The sequence below is a fragment of the Dromaius novaehollandiae genome, chromosome W (assembly GCF_036370855.1).
Source record: "Dromaius novaehollandiae isolate bDroNov1 chromosome W, bDroNov1.hap1, whole genome shotgun sequence".
Classification (NCBI taxonomy): domain Eukaryota; kingdom Metazoa; phylum Chordata; class Aves; order Casuariiformes; family Dromaiidae; genus Dromaius; species Dromaius novaehollandiae.
This window is the reverse complement of record NC_088130.1, coordinates 56,616,234-56,640,608: the sequence shown is the minus strand read 5'-3', so window position 1 is coordinate 56,640,608 and position 24,375 is coordinate 56,616,234. Positions and strand designations below refer to the sequence as shown.

Below are 24,375 nucleotides of genomic sequence, written 5' to 3'. Positions count from 1 at the left end.
AGACAGGGCTCGCTATCTCTGCGTGTCCTTCCCGCACGATGCCTGTGGAGATCAATGCTCCGGAAGGGCCCACGATCCCAAAAACGGTCAATGTCGAGGGGCCTCGGTGCCTCCCGAGAGCAAAACAGCCCACACACCAAAAGCTCTGCATGCCTCTCGCGATCGGCTGCTCCCGCCGCCTATCGATAGGCATCGATATCCGTCGGCAGCGATATTATCGATGCCGATGGATATCGATGCCTATCGATAGGTGTGGAATTGCACAGGCTTCGATGCCCCTCGACATCGAGAGCTATCGATGCCGAGACTCCTTGCATGCCTAACAAGAACAGGAGCGGCCACGGACACGGCCCAAAACCTAAAATACCCGTCCAGATCGACACCTAGCCACACCAATCGATACTTACGCACGCCCCTCCACATCCATGCCTACCCCTGGCTACGCAGCTGTCGACATCCACAGCTTGTCACGCAGAGAGACAGGCCTCGCTATCTCTGCGTGTCCTTCCCGCGCAACGCCTATGGAGATCAATGCTCCGGAAGGGCCCACGATCCCAAAAACGGTCAATGTCGAGGGGTCTCGGTGCTTCCCGAGAGCAACACGGCCCACACACCAAAAGCTCTGCATGCCTCTCGCGATCGGCTGCTCCCGCCGCCTATCGATAGGCATCGATATCCATCGGCAGCGATATTATCGATGCCGATGGATATCGATGCCTATCGATAGGTGTGGAATTGCACAGGCTTCGATGCCCCTCGACATCGAGAGCTATCGATGGCGAGACTCCTTGCATGCCTAACAAGAATAGGAGCGGCCACGGCCACGGCCCCAAACCCGGCCCAAAACCTAAAATGCCCGTCCAGATCGACACCTAGCCACACCAATCGATACTTACGCACGCCCCTCCACATCCATGCCTACCCCTGGCTACCCAGCTGTCAACATCCACAGCTTGTCACGCAGAAGGACAGGGCTCGCTATCTCTGCGTGTCCTTCCTGCGCCATGCCTATGGAGATCAATGCTCCGGAAGGGCCCACGATCCCAAAAACGGTCAATGTCGAGAGGCCTCGGTGCTTCCCAGGAGCAACGGGGCCCACACACCAAAAGCTCTGCATGCCTCTCGCGATCGGCTGCTCTCGCCGCCTATCGATAGGCATCGATATCCATCGGCTGCGATATTATCGATGCCGATGGATATCGATGCCTATCGATAGGTGTGGAATTGCACAGGCTTCGATGCCCCTCGAGATCGAGAGCTATCGATGGCGAGACTCCTTGCATGCCTAACAAGAATAGGAGTAGCCACGGCCACGGCCACGGCCCAAAACCTAAAATACCCGTCCAGATCGACACCTAGCCACACCAATCGATACTTACACATGCCCCTCCACATCCATGCCTAACCCTGGCTATGGAGCTGTCGACATCCACAGCTTGTCACGCAGAGAGACAGGGCTCGCTATCTCTGCGTGTCCTTCCCGCACGATGCCTGTGGAGATCAATGCTCTGGAACGGGCCACGATCCCAAAAACGGTCAATGTCAAGAGGCCTCGCTGCTTCCCAAGACCAACACGGCCCACACACCAAAAGCTCTCCATGCCTCTCGCGATCGGCTGCTCCCGCCGCCTATCGATAGGCATCGATATCCATCGGCAGCGATATTATCGATGCCGATGGATATCGATGCCTATCGATAGGTGTGGAATTAGACAGGCTTCGATGCACCTCGAGATCGAGAGCTATCGATGGCGAGACTCCTTGCATGCCTAACAAGAATAGGAGTGGCCATGGCCACGGCCCCAAACCCGGCCCAAAACCTAAAATGCATGTCCAGATCGACACCTAGCCACACCAGTCGATACTTACGCACGCCCCTCCGCATCCATGCCTACCCCTGGCTATGGAGCTGTCGACATCCACAGCTTGTCACGCAGAGAGACAGGCCTCGCTATCTCTGCGTGTCCTTCCCGCACGATGCCTGTGGAGATCAATGCTCCGGAAGGGCCCACGATCCCAAAAACGGTCAGTGTCGAGGGGTCTCGGTGCCTCCCGAGAGCAAAACAGCCCACACACCAAAAGCTCTGCATGCCTCTCGCGATCGGCTGCTCCCGCCGCCTATCGAGAGGCATCGATATCCATCGGCAGCGATATTATCGATGCCGATGGATATCGATGCCTATCGATAGGTGTGGAATTAGACAGGCTTCGATGCCCCTCGAGATCAAGAGCTATCGATGGCGAGACTCCTTGCATGCCTAACAAGAATAGGAGTGGCCATGGCCACGGCCCAAAACCAGGCCCAAAACCTAAAATGCCCGTCCAGATCGACACCTAGCCACACCAATCGATACTTACGCACGCCCCTCCACATCCATGCCTACCCCTGGCTACGCAGCTGTCGACATCCACAGCTTGTCACGCAGAAAGACAGGGCTCGCTATCTCTGCGTGTCCTTCCCGCACGATGCCTGTGGAGATCAATGCTCCGGAAGGGCCCACGATCCCAAAAACGGTCAATGTCGAGGGGCCTCGGTGCCTCCCGAGAGCAAAACAGCCCACACACCAAAAGCTCTGCATGCCTCTCGCGATCGGCTGCTCCCGCCGCCTATCGATAGGCATCGATATCCGTCGGCAGCGATATTATCGATGCCGATGGATATCGATGCCTATCGATAGGTGTGGAATTGCACAGGCTTCGATGCCCCTCGACATCGAGAGCTATCGATGCCGAGACTCCTTGCATGCCTAACAAGAACAGGAGCGGCCACGGACACGGCCCAAAACCTAAAATACCCGTCCAGATCGACACCTAGCCACACCAATCGATACTTACGCACGCCCCTCCACATCCATGCCTACCCCTGGCTACGCAGCTGTCGACATCCACAGCTTGTCACGCAGAGAGACAGGCCTCGCTATCTCTGCGTGTCCTTCCCGCGCAACGCCTATGGAGATCAATGCTCCGGAAGGGCCCACGATCCCAAAAACGGTCAATGTCGAGGGGTCTCGGTGCTTCCCGAGAGCAACACGGCCCACACACCAAAAGCTCTGCATGCCTCTCGCGATCGGCTGCTCCCGCCGCCTATCGATAGGCATCGATATCCATCGGCAGCGATATTATCGATGCCGATGGATATCGATGCCTATCGATAGGTGTGGAATTGCACAGGCTTCGATGCCCCTCGACATCGAGAGCTATCGATGGCGAGACTCCTTGCATGCCTAACAAGAATAGGAGCGGCCACGGCCACGGCCCCAAACCCGGCCCAAAACCTAAAATGCCCGTCCAGATCGACACCTAGCCACACCAATCGATACTTACGCACGCCCCTCCACATCCATGCCTACCCCTGGCTACCCAGCTGTCAACATCCACAGCTTGTCACGCAGAAGGACAGGGCTCGCTATCTCTGCGTGTCCTTCCTGCGCCATGCCTATGGAGATCAATGCTCCGGAAGGGCCCACGATCCCAAAAACGGTCAATGTCGAGAGGCCTCGGTGCTTCCCAGGAGCAACGGGGCCCACACACCAAAAGCTCTGCATGCCTCTCGCGATCGGCTGCTCTCGCCGCCTATCGATAGGCATCGATATCCATCGGCTGCGATATTATCGATGCCGATGGATATCGATGCCTATCGATAGGTGTGGAATTGCACAGGCTTCGATGCCCCTCGAGATCGAGAGCTATCGATGGCGAGACTCCTTGCATGCCTAACAAGAATAGGAGTAGCCACGGCCACGGCCACGGCCCAAAACCTAAAATACCCGTCCAGATCGACACCTAGCCACACCAATCGATACTTACACATGCCCCTCCACATCCATGCCTAACCCTGGCTATGGAGCTGTCGACATCCACAGCTTGTCACGCAGAGAGACAGGGCTCGCTATCTCTGCGTGTCCTTCCCGCACGATGCCTGTGGAGATCAATGCTCTGGAACGGGCCACGATCCCAAAAACGGTCAATGTCAAGAGGCCTCGCTGCTTCCCAAGACCAACACGGCCCACACACCAAAAGCTCTCCATGCCTCTCGCGATCGGCTGCTCCCGCCGCCTATCGATAGGCATCGATATCCATCGGCAGCGATATTATCGATGCCGATGGATATCGATGCCTATCGATAGGTGTGGAATTAGACAGGCTTCGATGCACCTCGAGATCGAGAGCTATCGATGGCGAGACTCCTTGCATGCCTAACAAGAATAGGAGTGGCCATGGCCACGGCCCCAAACCCGGCCCAAAACCTAAAATGCATGTCCAGATCGACACCTAGCCACACCAGTCGATACTTACGCACGCCCCTCCGCATCCATGCCTACCCCTGGCTATGGAGCTGTCGACATCCACAGCTTGTCACGCAGAGAGACAGGCCTCGCTATCTCTGCGTGTCCTTCCCGCACGATGCCTGTGGAGATCAATGCTCCGGAAGGGCCCACGATCCCAAAAACGGTCAGTGTCGAGGGGTCTCGGTGCCTCCCGAGAGCAAAACAGCCCACACACCAAAAGCTCTGCATGCCTCTCGCAATCGGCTGCTGTCGCGGCCTATCGATAGGCATCGATATCCATCGGCAGCGATATTATCGATGCCGATGGATATCGATGCCTATCGATAGGTGTGGAATTAGACAGGCTTCGATACCCCTCGAAATCGAGAGCTATCGATGGCGAGACTCCTTGCATGCCTAACAAGAATAGGAGTGGCCATGGCCACGGCCCAAAACCAGGCCCAAAACCTAAAATGCCCGTCCAGATCGACACCTAGCCACACCAATCGATACTTACGCACGCCCCTCCACATCCATGCCTACCCCTGGCTACGCAGCTGTCGACATCCACAGCTTGTCACGCAGAGAGACAGGGCTCGCTATCTCTGCGTGTCCTTCCCGCATGATGCCTGTGGAGATCAATGCTCCGGAACGGGCCACGATCCCAAAAACGGTCAATGTCAAGAGGCCTCGCTGCTTCCCAAGACCAACACGGCCCACACACCAAAAGCTCTGCATGCCTCTCGCGATCGGCCGCTCCCGCCGCCTATCGAGAGGCATCGATATCCATCGGCAGCGATATTATCGATGCCGATGGATATCGATGCCTATCGATAGGTGTGGAATTGCACAGGCTTCGATGCCCCTCGACATCGAGAGCTATCGATGGCGAGACTCCTTGCATGCCTAACAAGAATAGGAGCGGCCATGGCCAAGGCCCCAAACCCGGCCCAAAACCTAAAATGCCCGTCCAGATCGACACCTAGCGACACCAATCGATACTTACGCACGCCCCTCCGCATCCATGCCTACCCCTGGCTACGCAGCTGTCGACATCCACAGCTTGTCACGCAGAGAGACAGGCCTCGCTATCTCTGCGTGTCCTTCCCGCACGATGCCTGTGGAGATCAATGCTCCGGAAGGGCCCACTATCCCAAAAACGGTCAGTGTCGAGGGGTCTCGGTGCCTCCCGAGAGCAAAACAGCCCACACACCAAAAGCTCTGCATGCCTCTCGCGATCGGCTGCTCTCGCGGCCTATCGATAGGCATCGATATCCGTCGGCAGCGATATTATCGATGCCGATGGATATCGATGCCTATTGATAGGTGTGGAATTGCACAGGCTTCGATGCCCCTCGAGATCGAGAGCTATCGATGGCGAGACTCCTTGCATGCCTAACAAGAATAGGAGTGGCCACAGCCATGGCTCGAAACCTAAAATACCCGTCCAGATCGACACCTAGCGACACCAATCGATACTTACGCACGCCCCTCCACATCCATGCCTACCCCTGGCTACGCAGCTGTCGACATCCACAGCTTGTCACGCAGAGAGACAGGGCTCGCTATCTCTGCGTGTCCTTCCCGCGCCATGCCTATGCAGATCTATGCTCTGGAAAGGCCTGCCATCCCAAATATGGTCAATGTCGAGGGGAGTCAGTGCTTCCCAAGAGCAACACAGCCCACACACCAAAACTCTGCATGCCTCTCGCGATCGGCTGCTCCCGCCGCCTATCGATAGGCATCGATATCCATCGGCAGCGATATTATCGATGCCGATGGATATCGATGCCTATCGATAGGTGTGGAATTAGACAGGCTTCGATGCCCCTCGAGACTGAGAGGTATCGATGACGAGACTCCTTGCATGCCTAACAAGAATAGGAGTGGCCACGGCCACGGCCCCAAACCCGGCCCAAAACCTAAAATGCCCGTCCAGATCGACACCTAGCCACACCAATCGATACTTACGCACACCCCTCCACATCCATGCCTACCCCTGGCTACGCAGCTGTCGACATCCACAGCTTGTCACGCAGAGAGACAGGGCTCGCTATCTCTGCGTGTCCTTCCCGCACGATGCCTGTGGAGATCAATGCTCCGGAAGGGCCCACGATCCCAAAAACGGTCAATGTTGAGGGGCCTCGGTGCTTCCCGAGAGCAACAGGGCCCACACACCAAAAGCTCTGCATGCCTCTCGCGATCGGCTGCTCTCGCCGCCTATCGATAGGCATCGATATCCATCGGCAGCGATATTATCGATGCCGATGGATATCGATGCCTATCGATAGGTGTGGAATTGCACAGGCTTCGATGCCCCTTGAGATCGAGAGCTATCGATGGCGAGACTCCTTGCATGCCTAACAAGAATAGGAGCGGCCACGGCCACGGCCCAAAACCTAAAATACCCGTCCAGATCGACACCTAGCCACACCAATCGATACTTACGCACACCCCTCCACATCCATGCCTACCCCTGGCTACGCAGCTGTCGACATCCACAGCTTGTCACGCAGAGAGACAGGGCTCGCTATCTCTGCGTGTCCTTCCCGCGCAATGCCTATGCACATCAATGCTCCGGAAGGGCCCACGATCCCAAAAACGGTCAATGTCGAGGTGTCTCGGTGCCTCCTGAGAGCAACACGGCCCACACACCAAAAGCTCTGCATGCCTCTCGCGATCGGCTGCTCCCGCCGCCTATCGATAGGCATCGATATCCATCGGCAGCGATATTATCGATGCCGATGGATATCGATGCCTATCGATAGGTGTGGAATTGCACAGGCTTCGATGCCCCTCGACATCGAGAGCTATCGATGGTGAGACTCCTTGCATGCCTAACAAGAATAGGAGCGGCCACGGCCACGGCCCCAAACCTAAAATATCCGTCCAGATCGACACCTAGCCACACCAATCGATACTTACGCATGCCCCTCCACATCCATGCCTACCCCTGGCTACGCAGCTGTCAACATCCACAGCTTGTCATGCAGAGAGACAGGGCTCGCTATCTCTGCGTGTCCTTCCCGCACGATGCCTGTGGAGATCAATGCTCCGGAAGGGCCCACGATCCCAAAAACGGTCAACGTCGAGGGGCCTCGGTGCTTCCCAAGAGCAACACGGCCCACACACCAAAAGCTCTGCATGCCTCTCGCGATCGGCCGCTCCCGCCGCCTATCGAGAGGCATCGATATCCATCGGCAGCGATATTATCGATGCCGATGGATATCGATGCCTATCGATAGGTGTGGAATTAGACAGGCTTCGATGCCCCTCGACATCGAGAGCTATCGATGACGAGACTCCTTGCATGCCTAACAAGAATAGGAGCGGCCACGGCCACAGCCCCAAACCCGGCCCAAAACCTAAAATGCACGTCCAGATCGACACCTAGCCACACCAATCGATACTTACGCACGCCCCTCCACATCCATGCCTACCCCTGGCTACGCAGCTGTCGACATCCACAGCTTGTCACGCAGAGAGACAGGGCTCGCTATCTCTGCGTGTCCTTCCCGCGCCATGCCTATGCAGATCAATGCTCCGGAAGGGCCCGCCATCCCAAAAACGGTCAATGTCGAGGGGCCTCGCTGCTCCCCAAGAGCAACACGGCCCACACACCAAAAGCTCTGCATGCCTCTCGCGATCGGCTGCTCCCGCCGCCTATCGATAGGCATCGATATCCATCGGCAGCGATATTATCGATGCCGATGGATATCGATGCCTATCGATAGGTGTGGAATTGCACAGGCTTCGATGCCCCTCGACATCGAGAGCTATCGATGACGAGACTCCTTGCATGCCTAACAAGAATAGGAGCGGCCACGGCCACGGCCCCAAACCCGGCCCAAAAACCTAAAATGCATCGTCCAGATCGACACCTAGCGAGAGCCATCAATAGTTATGCACACCCCTCCACATTGATGCCTACCCGTGGCTATGGAGCTCTACTTATCTGTTACATTCAGCTCCTACATCCGCTACTGATGTTCACTGAAATCACCGAATTGCTTGTAGAATATTTCACTTTGCAGAATGATATTAGTGAAATTATCTAATACAAGGCACTATTTTATGCAAAGCTCACAAGTTCAAGCCTTTATAGTATTATTTCCAAGTACAATTTGTCATTGAAACACACCTACAGAATAATCTTAAAATGAAGAATATACAGCTTAAGTCAAGTGTACATCTGCTTTGACTTGTATTACAAAATAAAAACTTGCAGTATTTAAAATTATTATTTTATTTTAAATTATTTTAAATTTTAAATTATTGTTTACAGGTGCTTTGAGAATTCAAAAATGTATCATTTAAATGAGAAAAAGGACTTTTGTCAGAGCTTAGCTGGTACACAAACCATGCAAATATAAAACAATATAAAAATATAGCTTTTACTTATGTAATAACATTTAACAACAAGACAAAAAACACTTTGCCTCTACTCAATTTTCAAAGAAACAAAGTGAAAATAATCCTACCTTGTGCTGCTGCAACTGCCTTCCTAGACTCTTCAACTGCTGGCACCGTTTTCAATAAGTCTTGATCTTTATTCCAAAGAAATAGCTCTCCTGTTGTAAGTATTCCTGCCAACCAAGCACCTGTATTCATCGTTGGAGAGATGTTTAGAACTGTATTACTGTGAAGTATAAGTGTATTATTGTGAAGTTTGTGATTTAAAATCACTTCCCTTCATTTTAGTCACAGTTCTACAGCTGAGACTGAACTGGCAAATCCTTTTGATATTGTATGCTTCTAAATTGCTAAATTACAAATTATATTTTTTATATTACAAATTAAAATTCATGTGATTTTGTAACACAGGAGGTATTAATACTTAACCATTTCTTGACGTTGTTAAGATGACTACGTTTTTTAGCAGTGACTGAAGCCGAGGGATTTTCTTCTTTGTCCTCCCCGATGTCAGGTTAATTTCATTTATATGTTTATCATCTAGAAGAAAGATAGCCTCTTTTTCCTGTTTAAAGAAAAAGAAGAGTATCTCATTTTTTAAAATGCTATTTTCTATATTTGCCTGCAAAATAATGTATAGACAAAAAATATTAGACTGAGAAGGAAAAATAATGAAAAAAGAAAAGTTATTAATTTTATTCTTCTGCACAATCGCTTTATAGTACATCATCATATCTAGCATAAACCTAAACTGATGCAGAATTTGGTCCACAAGTTTTAAATTGGCAGGCCACACTTACAATCATTACTAAAAAGTTCTTCGAAGTACCTCGGCTGAACTAACTGGCAACTAATGCAAGATTAGACTCTAGTTATCTCTTCCTGCACTATTGAATTCAGTGATATTTTTGCCATCTATTTCAATGGAAGGACTAGGCCTTTTATGGTTACCTATTTAAACTCAAATCATACGTTAAAAGAGAAGAAAAAAATCTAATCTCACATTATCAAAAGTGCATAAGAAAGCACGCCTTTCAGTGGATGCAGCAAAGAATGGGAAAATGATTTTTGTTCACAATTTCCAAAGACGTACTTTAAACTAGTGCTTTCAAAATAACAACAGACTCAAGTAAAGAACACATTTAAAGTAAAGAACACACAAACAAAAAAAACTTTCCATCGTGGATCTGAGCAATTTTGAATCTCTGTCCTGAAGTCAAAAACATAGTAAAATCAGCCATTTATCTCAATAACTCCTAAATCTAGTAGTTTGAAACCATCTCCTGAAGCTTTCCTAACCCCCCCATAAAAACAGAAGTGCTAAGCAAGTTTTACAGGATTAAAATGTATCTATTCTTTGCAGATTTAAATAAAAATTGACTCATCTCACCTGTCCAATCCAGGAGATGCGAGGCCACGGCTTGCTTTGTTTGATACACGTAGAGATGAGAACATCTAGCTTAATCTCCATTCTTATTAAACTCCTTAGTAACCATAATAAAGAAAAATAAATGTTTGTTTTTCAATATACCTACAAAGAATTAGGAAAAAAAAAGTTTTTATTATTTTGAGGGATGGTAGAGTAGAGGAATTAGGACAAACACTCTTAACTACAGCAGCTTTTTGCTAAACACAAAGAGAACGGATATTTGTCTGTATTTCCAAACTAAGCTTAGATAGCTATTAACATTCACATAGCCCACAGAATATCTGTAGTTCAGCCATACAGATTACATGCTTGTTCCAGTAACAGAAGAGAAAGTTTACTCAAGCAACCTCTCAGCACCCACCTCTAACCTCCAGCTGCCTACTGCCTCTGCTCCAAAAGTCTTACTTTCTTCATAGTGTATGCAAAAACTGGCACTAGCACTTTTAAAGGGTGCAGCATATTGCAGGGTATCTGCTCTTATAATTAACATTTTAACACTTGAATAATTTTTATTAATTCACAAACAGCACAGTTTCCTTTGACTAAAACTATTTAATCAATATGATTAACTAAATATTGACAAAATATAGTTAATTAAAATTTTAAATACCACTTAAATATTTAAATATCAAGCAACATTCCTAGATGTCAGGAATATGTAAAGTAATTCATGTATACCAGAACTGCCATACTAATATGCCAAAGTCGCTTAAAATTGGTGATGCTATAGCTCACTGAAGAGTTTTGCAGTGTATCTGATGAACTTAAATAACTAACCTAATTCTGAAAAAAAAAAAAAGAAAAAGATGTAGCAACCATTTTTACTTTCCCACAAGAAAAGATGAAAGAGAGAAAGAAAAGCATACAGAGTAAGCCATAGGTCAGGCAACAATATTATGGAAAAACATAAAAAAAACTTAAAAAAAAACCCTGAAAACAAAACATGCACTTATATCCAAAGAAGACCTGTAGTTCTATTCAGTTATACTTTTTACAGGAACCAGACTACAGAATATTAAGCTCTACAATGTAGCTTCATATACTATGTACATATAACATTAACATTTGTACTTTCAAAAATCAAACCCATTCTAGATATGCTTCAATCAGGGAATTTCTTCAGATTATATGCTGAACCAATCTTTCACACATAAAGAGACTATTTCATCTGTGGAATCTCACTTTCATCTTATTATATGGGTATTAATATAAACATTAGCATTACAAAAACATGACTCATTATACTCTTCTAGCAGTTTCAGCTCAGGTTTTTTCTCTCCCTCCAGGAAGAGTGTTACAGTTCATTGCTTCAGCATGTGAAAGGGGATCTTTACAGAACTAAACACCACGATGATTTTAGACTCTGAGCTCAAGTTCTTGAGCCAGCATCCCCAGAAAACAAAAACACGTAGCATGCTAGTTTTGTTGCACACTCTTTCCAGCAGCAGTTAACAAACAAAAGTACATTTGTCACTTGGGTATGTGGCTGTGTCGGTCAGAATGCGAAACCACGGGATGGATCGGGAAATGCCTGCTGGCATTCCACAGCACTGAAAGTGGGGGTGTTGGCAGTGTTGGAGGTCTCACACCTGCTGACACGCAGTTCCCAACAGCACGCTGCACACCGTGTTAAATGACAGCCCTTCCATTGGTTCAGCTTCCATAGATCCCCGAACTGCTTTCCTGATGCATAATTTACTAAAAGAAGCTTCTCGGTACATGACAAATGAGTTGGTATCACCAGTATCTTTCTAGACTTCATATATATGAACTTGGAGTGAGCAAGCCACATACTAACCCCCAGCTACCAAAAGGGCAATATTTTTATCCAACCGTTGGAATGAAAAGCATAAACAGTGCTGGTATGGGAAAAACGCACATGCACCAGAGGAAACAAGGCAAGTAGAGGAGGGGAAGATGAAAGTCTGGTGAGATCTGGAGGCTGGCAGCACTTGTGTAACGAAAGAATGGGCCAGGGAGCAGAAAACGGACTGAGAAGATTTCAACCCGAGGAGCCACCTCACGCCCCGGGGTGACACCACACCACACGGCAGACCACGCAGCCGAGGAGGGCTGGCCACGGCTGCCGCCTCACGTTTCGAGCAGTTTGTCAAGCACCAGCCCTCGAGGCGAGGCAGAGCGAGGGCGAGCGGCCTCCCCCCGCTCCTCGGGCGCCCCCCACGCCAACCCCAGCAGCGCCTCTGCAGCGCCCGGGGCGGGGGCGGTCTCTCAGGCTGACCCCCGGCCTTCGGGGCGCAGACAAAGGGAGACCGCGTGTGCCCTCCTCGCTGCCCGGCACCGCCTCACCACGGGCGGCAAAGCTGGGGCAACGAGGGGCCGTCACAGCACCCGGGCGCACCGACCCCGCAGCCCCCGCCGAGCCCCGGCGCCGCCCGGCCCGCACTCACCGCGTCGCCCCCAACTGCCGCCAAGCCAACGGCCGAGGGCGGGGCGCGGAGTGCGCAGGCGCGGGGCGGAGGAGAAAGCCGGGGGGCAGCTCCGCCCGCTCAGCCCTCAGCCCGCCCGCCGCGGTGGCAGCGCTTCCCCGCCCGCACGGCAGCGCTGCGCCGTTTTTCTCCCCGAGCCTCCTGCCGCTTGCGGCTCCCCCCTGCCACTTGCCTTCTGAACTACCGGCTGCGGAAAGCAGGGGCGGAGATCTCCGGCATTTCGAGAAAACCGGCCGCTGGGACCCAGATCAGGGCCCACCTCGGCCCGGGTCGGGGGACGGGCGGGCACGACGCACCGGACCGGCAACGGCTCCGGGGCAGCAGGGTGGCGATTGCTGTGCTGCGGCTGCCCTGAGGGAGGATTTGTATCATCGTCATTACTGGGGATGGGGGGAGAGAGCCAGTAAGAGACACTGCTGTGGGAGACCGTTAGCTCTCCTGGGCACAGAAAACCGTCACGGTTTAATAACCCCCCTGAGCAGAAGAGAGAGAGAGATCTGCTTTGAGATTTAATATCACCTGGCTAGTCACAGTGCTGAGCGAACTGACTCCAGGCAGGTGGCATGGCCGCAGCAGGAATCGCCTGGAGCGGGTTAAGGCTGAACTTACCTGTGGGCCCTTGGCTGTCCTACACTCTGGCAGGTGAAAGGGCCGCGGAGCCCATCGAGCTGCACAGCTCTGGGCCTGACGGCAGCTCTTCGCTGTCTGGAGCGATGACGGGACGGGTGCAGAAAGCAAAACAAGGTTATATAAAAGATGTACACAGTAGGCTATGTAAACATACACGATATATTCATATTCAGAAAAAACGTGCACAGCAGGACACCTTTAAGCAGCTCTAGGCAAAGCCAACACTCCCTACCAAGCGGAGGGATTTAGGTGAAATACCGAAGGCAGAGTTAGCAGGCAGTTGCTTCATGTTTCATCACCTTGTAGAAACACGTTTCATTCCCTTTAAACTGCTGCTCCCCCAAACGAGCTCTTGTTCCTCAAACCACTTCAGTCTACTCCAAGTTTGTTTCTACCTTCCCTTAAGCACAATCCGTTGATGCAGAATGAGTAACATTGTGACACATTAAAAAAAAAAAAACTGACCAAAGTAATCACCCAATTATTAACAGTTTTGTTAACCCATTCACTTGAGAAGAGGTTTGCAGGGAAGTACCTGACCAATGCAGATGTCTGTTTCATCTGCTACATTAATTCACCCATCTCATTCCTCTGATCTCAGATTTCCACATCCCTCCAAATTTAAATAGGGAAAGAGAATCTATGCTTTCTCTAAATCAGACAAGCAAGTACTATGAAAACAGACAGCAATGTTTACACTGAAATTAGCTGTAATAATCTGAAAATATCAAAGCTAACTCTTTATAAACTTTGCAATGCTCTACAGATAAAACTCAGCATTGCTAGAAGCATTCTTATTCTACAAACTAAAAAAAATGAAGAGCTGAACCTTAGGCCTGTGATTTGGACCTGTTCCCAAATCTTTGGTCATTTCTACAGATCTGAATACAGAAATCTATATATCTGGATTACAAAACTTGACCCAACACAGCATAGTCTTGCGCAAATACTAAAATATGAGTTAAATAGATCAGGCAAAACTTGGGACATTGCACACACAGGGTTTGAACAGACCCAAAACAGGACAAATAGGTTTGAACAGTAACAAAACAGGACAAATATACATGACACCCTTGGTGTGAAACATAGCTAACCACCAGAAAATGTAACATTTAAAGATAGTACACTTTATCTGGAAAGACATAAATGTTTTCCTAGGAAATTACTCTATTTAAATACCTTGTGAGGAAATTCCAACACTGACAAAAAGAAAAGTCAATATTAAGATTTCAGCTTTATTTTGATGTAACAGGAAAGATAAAAAACAGATTTACTCTAATTTACATATTACTTTACTGGGCACATTCTCTCCCTGAAAAATGTAAGAATGTATTTGACAGTTTATAGGGACAGAAATTTCATGGCTGTTTTTAAACAAAACTTTAGGGCATAGTAATCAGATCAGGAAGTATAGGCTATGAGTAGGTAACTTGCATGTAAATAAATGTTTTAATTCACAACTCTCTTCTCTGTTTTGGAGCAGCTGTGATAAGTGACTATACTCATTCTCCCGGTAAAAGATTACATTAATCTCCTTTGTATGTATAAACAAAGATATTTGCTTCTTCTCCCCCACAAAAATATCTCCCAATTCTTTGACAGTTTACTTATATGGAGAAGTTACTTGAGGAAGACTAAAGACCAGGATAAACTGGTAATTTCTTTTGCATGATATAGAGTTTATGTTACAGAATATGTATATAACGCATGGTAGTAAAATAAAGACAAAATACCTGTACATTTACTTGTAGGATGAGATTTTAAATATTAGGAAGCATGTGAATAGAATAATGTTTAGGTTTTGCTCATTTTAAGGAATATACACAAGCTGGTGCTTGTGTGCATGTAACGGAAATAGAAGTCACTTCTTTTTTTGTCTTCTTTAGCTCATTTTAACAGATACACTATGTTTATTAAAATGGAACAGCGAAAACAGTTTGATGGGCTTTTAATACTGTTCTTTCACTTGCAATATAAATTAAGTTGCTAGTTTCTGTAATTTCACCCCAATTATTATATTTATAGAAATCACTGTTTCATAACTATTGAAAGATTTGCCAATAAGCTCATGCATAGGTAGAGTTATGATTCTATCACTACTCCCTGATATGACGGGATTTACAACCTGACTCTCTTCCAACATGCGCTTTTACCATCTTCTGGGCTCCTGCAGTTCTCATTTCTTGTTTTCATATTTGTAAAACAGCTATAAAGTAGATTTTACATCTTACTTTTCTCCATTGCTTTAAGTAAAGAAAAAGAAAAAAAAATATTTTCCAAATAATTTTAATCCTCAAGGGAAAGATCAGACAATGTATTTTATTTCGACAGTATAAAAAAAGCTTTCTATTGTTAAAAAATTTGGTAGTAGCAAAAGAAACTCAATTTGTCACATTTACATTCTACAATTTGTAGATACCTTTAGATTAGCAGGAATACAGGCCACACAATCAATAATTGCAGCAGGAGATAAAACTTTCTCAGAATTTCCTTCTGAGTATTTGTTCTTCCAGAGATTCAGTGCAGACACCTGAACGTCCATTTTACAGTTTATTTTATCTGGGCTAACGGTTCTTTTATTATCTTAGTCAATCAGTGAAGACGTTCTAATTTAGCCTGCAGTGATTTAAAATTGCCAACAGTAGTCTGCACCATTAGCGTCGGGCTCATAGACTGAAGTTCAACCAGGTAGCAACTAACAGCATCCAAACAAACATTTGTGAATCGTCGTCTGTAAAGAAAAAATAGAATACTAAGAAGCTCCTTTTTGTTTCTGTATATTAGAATTCATCTGAAAATAGAAATGAGCAAGCCTTGAATTTTAATGAAATAAAGTATCAGCAACACATCTATCAGCTACTTTAATATTTAACTGTTTATTAGAAAATTAGATTTTTTAAATCTAATGCTTGTGACTAAGACATAGTGGGAAAACTAAATGAATCATTGTTATTCATCTGATATTTAATATAAGTGATAATTAAAACAAAGTAGAGTAATAGCAAAGCAGTGAAATATTTAGTTGGCAAATTATCTATTAGACATCATTGATCTAAGTTCTAATAAGTTAAAGCTCCCCTTTGTTCAAATATTTAAATCAGGTAGCCATAAAAGACCAAAAAATGAAAACAGATAGATGTAAATGGCATATTTGAATAGGGATTTTCTTTGTATGTATATTCTCAATAGAATCAGAAATGTAGGGCTGGAAGAGATGTGAAGACATGGCCAATTTCTCCTCCCTTTTTCTGAGACAGGATAGCTCTGATTGAAGTTTGTACAGTTTATTTGCAAAAATCGGAACACTGGAGATTCCATAATATACAGGCAACTTGTCAAAATATTTAGCTGTTCTTTTAGCCGGAAATTTTTTCTAACACCAAACCTAAGTTGCTTCTTGTTGCAGATTAAGCTGAATTTTAGTCCTGGAGAGCAATTCACCACCAACCTCCTAAAAACAATTTTGGAAGATCTATATCCACATTTAGTCTTCTCTTTTCTAGAATATCCAGTGCTTCTAGCCTGTCTCCATGAAACTTTTTTCTAAATGTCCGATTCTCACTTTTTCCCCCAGATTCCCTCAAAGTTTTCTCTTACTACTCCTTAAAGTATGTCACCAAAAACTGACAAAACACTCCACTTAGTTTATCCTTAGTTTAGGAGAAAGTTATCATTAATGTCTTATAATGTTCCTGATAATATAACCCAAGGCAATAGAAAAGTGTATGTGAAAAGTTTCACAAAATATGAACTAGCTGTGTATTAGATTTAGTATACCCAGAACTGAAGTTGCTTATAGGGAGGACTCACTGACTCTTCATGTTTACCTCAAGACTAAGCTTTAAGAGAACTCATTTTTACTGCTTACAATGGGACCTCTTTATTCAAAACGAAACACCAGAACTGATAAAAAATACCTAAGTTTCTACCAACTAGTGTCAGACTGAGAAGTCTCAATAATCACTGCTTGGAAAGAAATCTTAAATTCACCAAAAGAAAGGATGACAACTTTGGGGGTTGCTGAAGTGCACTGCTTTAGGATACCTTTATATATTTTACAGTATGCTTCATTAGGCTATAGTTACCTCTCAAAGTGAAGTACTCTGCTTGGATCGTGTACATATCCCGATAATAATACATGAATACACTCTAAAAGATGTAAAGGCTTTTTCATTCTGTTCCAATATGGGTCCTAAAAAAAGAGATTCCAACGTATTAAGGAGACACACATTACGGAGATAATTCAGAAATATATATGGTATTGACAGTCGCATAAAAATCGCATGCGGTGACAATTACTTGTTCATTGTAACAAAAATTTAATAGAAGTGGGAATTCTATCTTACTATATATTTATACCTAAGTTTTGAGTACTAAAAGATACATGAATTTAGCTCAGTTTTCCATTGCCTAACAGTCTCTCAAGTAACAGACTTTGCAAAGTTCTGAATACACCATAAGGGATCTAGATGGAGGTGGAAAAAAAAAAAAAAGTCAATTCTCTGTTTTATTCAGTGTTCTACATACCAAAAAGTTAAAAATATGAATTCTCATTCTTCATGCCAATAGCATCAATAGATTAGAGAAGACACAGTAATTTAACAATTTTTATCATAAATAGGAAAGAAATAAAATTCATATATTCAAGATTTGCTGTTCTTTCTGACACACAATTCCTACTTAATCTTAACTGTAAAGAAAGGGGAGAAATCAGCTTTAAGTAATAGGATCACCAAAATTTAAAACATTTTCCACATATTTTAGGACTGACGTGAATAAATCAACAGAAAAAAGCAGCATTAAAGACTCATCAAAGCATCAAAGGCTTAAGTCTTTGAGTAAAAAGAAAAAAAAAGTCTATGAAAGCTACGAAGTTGACACTTTGACGTATCACACTTCATTATTTTAAGTTTCCTGCCAAATTAAGACGTTGATGATAGCTGCAAATAAAATTTTACTTTATAGCTATTTTCCTTACCCGTGCCTTAAACAACTGGTCATATACTTCAAGTAGCCTTGGCAACGGCACGCCCATTTCCTGCATGGTGTATGTTACAAATCCTACATCCCAGTTCAAAGTGCAAACTTGCTGCTCCAGAAACTGCACTATAAAATCTGGAGGAAAAAAGAAAAATGGATATAACAAAAAAGTACCGGACAGGGATTTACTAGCCCCAAGTTTGATTTATGTCTTCCACACAGTTGGCACCGTTCACCTTCGAAGCATATGTAACAGTTTTCAGGTAACAGTTATCCCCAATTTGTGGAAGGAAAAGGGTATGTAAAATGTAGCTACCTCCAAAGATGGGTTTAAGTTATTAGCAATGTATGAGAGAGATCACCCAGACTGAGCACTCAGCACTTCTGCTAGGCCATCGTATTGGTAAGAAAAGTTCATTATCCTCTTCTGTTTCAGCAGCCACAAAAGAACACACTATCATCTCATTTGCCAGACTAGCCCTCTCTTTATCTGCAACATCAGTGCATCTTTATCCAGTCAGTGCCAGTAACAGAACTTTAATATTGTAAAAGGACATCTAATACTGTAAATGTACTTTTCCCATGTTTTTATGTAATAACAAATTTTCAGAGTATTTGAGGATCTCAAAAGCAGAAAGAAGCTCCAGAAGGATCCAAAGACGTCCTGAATCCTGCTTTATGAATCCACACCTGCAGATAGCAGGAGATAACTCAGTAGGTAGAGAGCAGATGAAGGTGGTTGCCTAAAGTCTTATTATATATAGGCATAAATATGCATTTTTACTTTGTACTTTGAAGCACACACACATTACTACTTTCTAAACTGTAGTCTGCACAGATGTCCAAAAGCAACTCTTGCTGCCTTCTAAGCTTCATTTACTTGCCATCTAGGTGAAAAATTGTAAATTCTGGATAACTCCCTAGAAAAATTCTAGGAAAAATTGCACCTGTAAAAACCACAATGGTTTTGTAGACTTTTTTTTTCCCTAACCTCCCTGTCTTCAGTCCCTTGCCAAAGTCACTGTAATAATGAGCAAGTATCACAATGCTTTTGTTCTTAATTTCTCAGACAAAAAGGAAAAGCACCACCCAGCCACTCTCAGCAATAACTTTTTCAGTTCTAATGATGGTTGAAATAGTTTGTTGCTCCCACTACAGTGAAAAATTTAACAAATAACTGAAGTAATTATGTATCATAAGCACTGGAGGAAATAAAATTATCAATATTCTTTCCTTTTAGAAGATAAAGAGAGAAACATTTATTAGGCTGGAACCTTTTTAAAGGGGCTAGAAAGCCAAGACCCATTCATGTAATGCACATACTTATTCACTATACAGCGCTAAACCACTTGCCTAAAGGAAAATAGCGAGGTGTGCCAGCATATATCTTTCCAAGCAGCACCATCTTTAGACTAAGCGCTTGCATTCTGTCAGCGGGGCTCAGAGATACGCTGTCACTTAACTCTGAAGGAGAAAAGAAATCAGTAAGTAGAGAGAACTTCAGAAAAAAGTTACACACAATTACACACTGTGGTACTTATATTTACCACTGGCACCTGAAGAAAATCTTATGCTACTCTGTTAATGCAAAGTCACCTTTCTCTCTGATATGAATGCATGTATATTCACAGGTTTTCATTTCCTTTAAGTTCTATGCAAGGCTACTAAAACAAACAATCAAGCCCCAAACCACACTACCACATAGCTTGTCCCTCAAATCACTATCACTGTTGCTTGCACACTGGCAACCTCCAACAAAAAACCCAAGAAAAACTAGAAAAAAAAAGAATGAATTAACCACTCAAGGTAAAGGGTAAGGCAGACTAGCAGAGCTAAGTGGCTAGGCTTGTAGAGCTGTGCCCAGTACTTTCCCTTTCTCTGTAGGTGAACAAAAACCTTAAGTTTCCACTGCTGTCGAGCTGGCAACATTACAAAGTCGCTAAATTCCCTGAAAACTCTTTAGTTTTTGTCAGGATAGGTTTAACATTTTTAACAGAATATCCTAATACATACTCTAACATATATGTAGAAATAATATACTATTCTGACCATTAGGTACCAAAACCAGTAGTATAAACGTTAATGAAATAATAATTAACCAAGTTTACCAGATATATTACAGAATTTCAAGAAAAGATACATCTCATGTGGCTAGGATAGCAGTAGCACAACACAGTCGGTCTTAAAAGCTTTAATTATATCATTTTCCTATCCTTACAGCTTTACCACTCCTAGTTCATTAAGACCTACCTTTTTCAATGATTTCTTGCCAGAGAGTTTGCACCAAGATGGGATCAGAATGACCTGCACAATGTATAATCGCAAGCTTACACTCTGAGAGCTTAAAAGGATCAGCAAATTCTCCATACAGCTGAAAGAAAAGTGACCAGGTTTGACATTTCAAGAATGGTAGAAAGAAAATTTTTAAAAATAAATTTTATTCTGTACGGTAACCATCAGACTAAAGGTGCAATGTAAGTAATTGCTGTCAAATACTACATGAAAATCATTTTTATTGAATATGTTTCGTTTCACATCTCAAATACAATCCCATTTTTATATGAGGTTCTAATCAAGACTGGCAATTTTCTAACACAGCATGCCAATAAATCAAGAAAGATAACCATTAACTTCATAAAGAAGATAAACACATGGAAGAAATTAAAATACTAAAGATGGAAGGAACATCAAAGAACAGAAAAAGACAGTCTAGGGTAACATGCAGACCAGGAATGATGAACTATCTATTACTTTTTCTAGTAAAAACAAAGATCATTCTTTGCAAAGCTTCCCTCCCCTGCCCCCAAACAAGTGATAAATTCATATTTAATACAGAGAAATTTCTAACCACCTTGGTTATATCCATCAGTTCTGCATCAAGCTGGGAAATTGCCTTTTGCACTGAAGAATGGTGGGAATACTGACGCTGTAATGTTTCTTGTATTTGAAGCTGGATCCTTGCAACCTTGTTAAAAACAACATTTTCAAGATTGCATTAATTTAATCAAAGCTCAAGAATATATCCAAAATTAACTTCAACATAACTAAATGTAGAAAAGTTACTTTCTTACACCTCAGAGTCTCTAATCAGCTGCATAATTTGACCACCTTAGGAACTAGGCACAAAAGACTGTTTCTCAAGAACTGGTAATAAAGATGCCATATTGCAATGGGACTCAGCAAATATATTTGCACTGTAGCTTAGATAAATGTTTTTTCTTACCTCCATTTTTTCTTCTAGTTCATGTAGGAATTCACCATCTGCAGCTATAGAGGATATGGCAGTGGAACTCTTGGCACTCAAAATGGCACGTGCGATGTATTCAAGACGCTGCTGAAGAGAAATTTCTGTGCTGCAGAAGAAATATTAAAAGTGTAAAATGGGCACCTTGCATCATTATTTGATGGTTAGTCATACTCTAACTGGACCATGAGAATTAGCATTTGGGACTTTTGATTCTACTAAATGATGCAAGACATTACCCAAGCCATGTAACCCTTCTTTGTACAGACTCAGTTCTAATATGTTTCTCAACCCGCTGCTCTACAGTTACATGTATTACAAAAAATCTATGCATGAAATGACCATTTAATATTCTGTAGTTATATTAGCTTGCAATATATTTCCTGTTGTATAATACATAAAATAGATGTTTCATTTTTTCAGTCATTCCCTGGATTAAAAGCTAACATGCTATATTCATTTAAAAATCTTTTAGAAAGTGTTCTCGGGCATTGGCCATTTCTTGTCCTTGATCTTTATCCTTGTCTTTTCTTAAAATATCTACACATTAGGTTTTAATTGTGTTTTATTTTTCCATTACCTCAATATGAGCAATAAATAACACATGATCCATACCTATGCAGGTCAGCCAATTTAGCCAAGACTCTGGCTGCATTACTAAAATTTCTGTTCTTTTCAAAGTATCTCCACAATAAATCCATATAACGGACTTTGTTTTGGTCAATCTTAGTCATCCGCACAAGGTAGGGTTCCAAAAAGGGAGCAGTCACCTGTGAAGGTTATACAAACAACATTTATATTCTTGCTTTCTCCTCCTTTTTAAAGCATCAGCATTTTTATAATCCACTCTTCTAGCCCAATCGAAGCATCCAAGAAATTATTTCCTTGAATAGACATGACCTCACCTGTAGGAGCTTGTCAGCCAAATCAACTTGTATTAACCAGTTGTAAAGTGCAATACTAAACAGTTCATCTGTTGAACGTTGAGCCAGCTTTAGCATTTGTTCAAACTAAGGGAAGAAAAGCACAAAACTGTTACTCCAGAAACAGTCACATTTCACAGACAGCTCACTGCTCTTATTTTTGTGCTACCAAGCACTGAATATGTATTTAACAATATTTATGCTCACACGTTATTTGTATGTTATGTGCATATCATCATTTTTATGAACACTCCCTTACATATAGAAACCAATTTATGCCAAATCTTGACTTTTATCAACTTTGCCAAACTACTCCCTTAGGTTTTTTTTTTTAATAATAAATTCCACAGCCCTCAAATCACAACTTTTTCTGGAGTGCAGTCACAGGTTTTTTTGCAAATTTCTTACATGGTGTCCTGCTTCTTCATTGCTTAGCATGTTGGGGTCAGAGGATAGCACTGGCGGACCTGGCTTTTTGGGTACACTGGGAGACTGAGGAGCAGCTTTACTCTGATTCACTAACTCCTGAAGGGTGTCAGTGATACACTTGTAGCTGTTTAGTCTGCAAATAGTGCAAAAAGAAAATAAAAGCTTCACAGTATATTTTGCAACCAGGTATGAAACACTTTTGTCAATTTTGTTATTGTATGCTTTTGGAAACATAGGTACTAAATAAAAAAACATAAATCATTGTTAGCTAGTTGATACTATCTAGTTTGTTCTGGATTGTTTTTCTAAGAAATATTTCTTAAGCATATTTTGTGTAGTTCAAAACCTATCAAATTATTTTTTCTTTCCATCTAGTTGAGGGGGTTTAATAGTCTATGGGAAATTTTCTTCCTGCAGAGTTTGTTTACAGATTTAAAGTGATTCTATCTGTGTAATGTTCAGAACATAATGTTTTCTGTATCTGTGGTCCTAACATCAGTTTATGCTTTGTTCCAAATGAAGTTGGTGCAGTATCAATGATAATCAAGGACTGCACATTGGGGAAAAGCATCTACCTTCCCTAAAGGAGCTACTTTTCCAGTTTCTTTAAGTAATGCTAACAAGGTATTCTGAAAACTTGCCTCTCTTGAAAAGCTTGGAGTCCAACAACATCTTCTTCTGGTTCTCCATTTTTGTAGAAGTGCAGGCCAAGACCTTGGGGATCTTTCTTCTCAGCAGCAGTAAGAGAGAGTTCTACTACTCCCTCATAGAAACGCACTAGAAATAAAAACAAATAACATGGTTCATTATTGTATTAAATCTATGACAAAATGGTAAGTGACATCAAATACTTTCCATGTTAGCAGGCAAAGAAAATGAACATTAGTTCCTCTAGTCTGTATCTTGTGAAGATTTATGCCTGTGTCTAGCCTGTAGGGTTAAGTCTGAAGTTACATATTTGAAGAACACAGGCTGAAATCTTGACTGATACAACAGTGATATCTACAGTTAAAACATGCACTAGCTTCCTCTACACAAAACAGTGATTCAGAACCGTCTCTCACAGAGCATGTTTGGTGTAAAATGTCATATGCAAGAGCACAGTCATCTGCTGTCTGCTTGCACACATCCTAAGTGTTCTGCTAAATACATTTTTACTACATATCTGAAACAAATGGACACTACATGGAATAAAGGGGATCAGAATACTTCTACACAGAAAAAATGCTTTTTAATTTGCTGATGAAATCTAGAAAGGTTTTAAACAAGAAGAAAATGACATTGTTATTGAGAGTAATTAAGAAACTGTTTATGGCAAAAGATCACTATAAAATGAGATGAAAGTAAACAAAACAAAAAAACAAAAAACAAACAACTCCCCCCCCCAAAACCCAAGATATCATGAAAGGATACCACAGAAACTATTTAGCAGAACACCACTGATCGTCTCTTACCTTGCCTGTATTGTGCACAAACATTAGCAAGGTCTAACTGATTGCTGATCTTTTGGTACTCCTTAAGTGACTCTCTCAGCATCTTCTCTTTTTCTGCTTTGCTTTGAGCCTGTCGAGACCGCTGAAGCAGTTCATTTGCCTATACACAAACAACAGGAA

At 43.8% G+C, this 24,375-nt stretch overlaps 2 protein-coding genes across 7 annotated transcripts in view; both read right to left on the bottom strand.

Annotated features, from left to right (window-relative positions):
* The window catches only part of LOC112994544 (ciliogenesis and planar polarity effector complex subunit 1), a 224,689-nt gene extending 212,116 nt beyond the window's left edge, over window positions 1-12,573 (bottom strand). For all 5 annotated transcript variants that reach the window (XM_064500933.1, XM_064500934.1, XM_064500935.1 and 2 more), the window contains exons 1-4: window positions 12,518-12,573; window positions 10,071-10,211; window positions 9,110-9,245; window positions 8,749-8,868 (exon numbers count right to left, since the gene is read on the bottom strand). In XM_064500933.1, coding sequence (XP_064357003.1) covers window positions 8,749-8,868; window positions 9,110-9,245; window positions 10,071-10,151 — 337 coding nt within the window. In that variant the 5' untranslated portion in view covers window positions 10,152-10,211; window positions 12,518-12,573. The remainder of the gene's footprint in view (window positions 1-8,748; window positions 8,869-9,109; window positions 9,246-10,070; window positions 10,212-12,517) is intronic.
* A 1,828-nt stretch (window positions 12,574-14,401) lies between these two features.
* LOC135324327 (nuclear pore complex protein Nup155-like) overlaps window positions 14,402-24,375 on the bottom strand; it is a 38,288-nt gene continuing 28,314 nt past the window's right edge. The window contains exons 24-35 of one of the 2 annotated variants that reach the window (XM_064500365.1): window positions 24,217-24,355; window positions 23,404-23,539; window positions 22,742-22,895; window positions 22,316-22,420; window positions 22,026-22,180; window positions 21,390-21,519; window positions 21,018-21,131; window positions 20,417-20,537; window positions 19,520-19,630; window positions 18,165-18,301; window positions 17,272-17,378; window positions 14,402-15,917 (exon numbers count right to left, since the gene is read on the bottom strand). In XM_064500365.1, coding sequence (XP_064356435.1) covers window positions 15,779-15,917; window positions 17,272-17,378; window positions 18,165-18,301; window positions 19,520-19,630; window positions 20,417-20,537; window positions 21,018-21,131; window positions 21,390-21,519; window positions 22,026-22,180; window positions 22,316-22,420; window positions 22,742-22,895; window positions 23,404-23,539; window positions 24,217-24,355 — 1,548 coding nt within the window. In that variant the 3' untranslated portion in view covers window positions 14,402-15,778. Of the gene's footprint in view, window positions 15,978-17,271; window positions 17,379-18,164; window positions 18,302-19,519; window positions 19,631-20,416; window positions 20,538-21,017; window positions 21,132-21,389; window positions 21,520-22,025; window positions 22,181-22,315; window positions 22,421-22,741; window positions 22,896-23,403; window positions 23,540-24,216; window positions 24,356-24,375 lie in introns of both variants that reach the window. The other variant, XM_064500366.1, reaches the window with a different exon arrangement.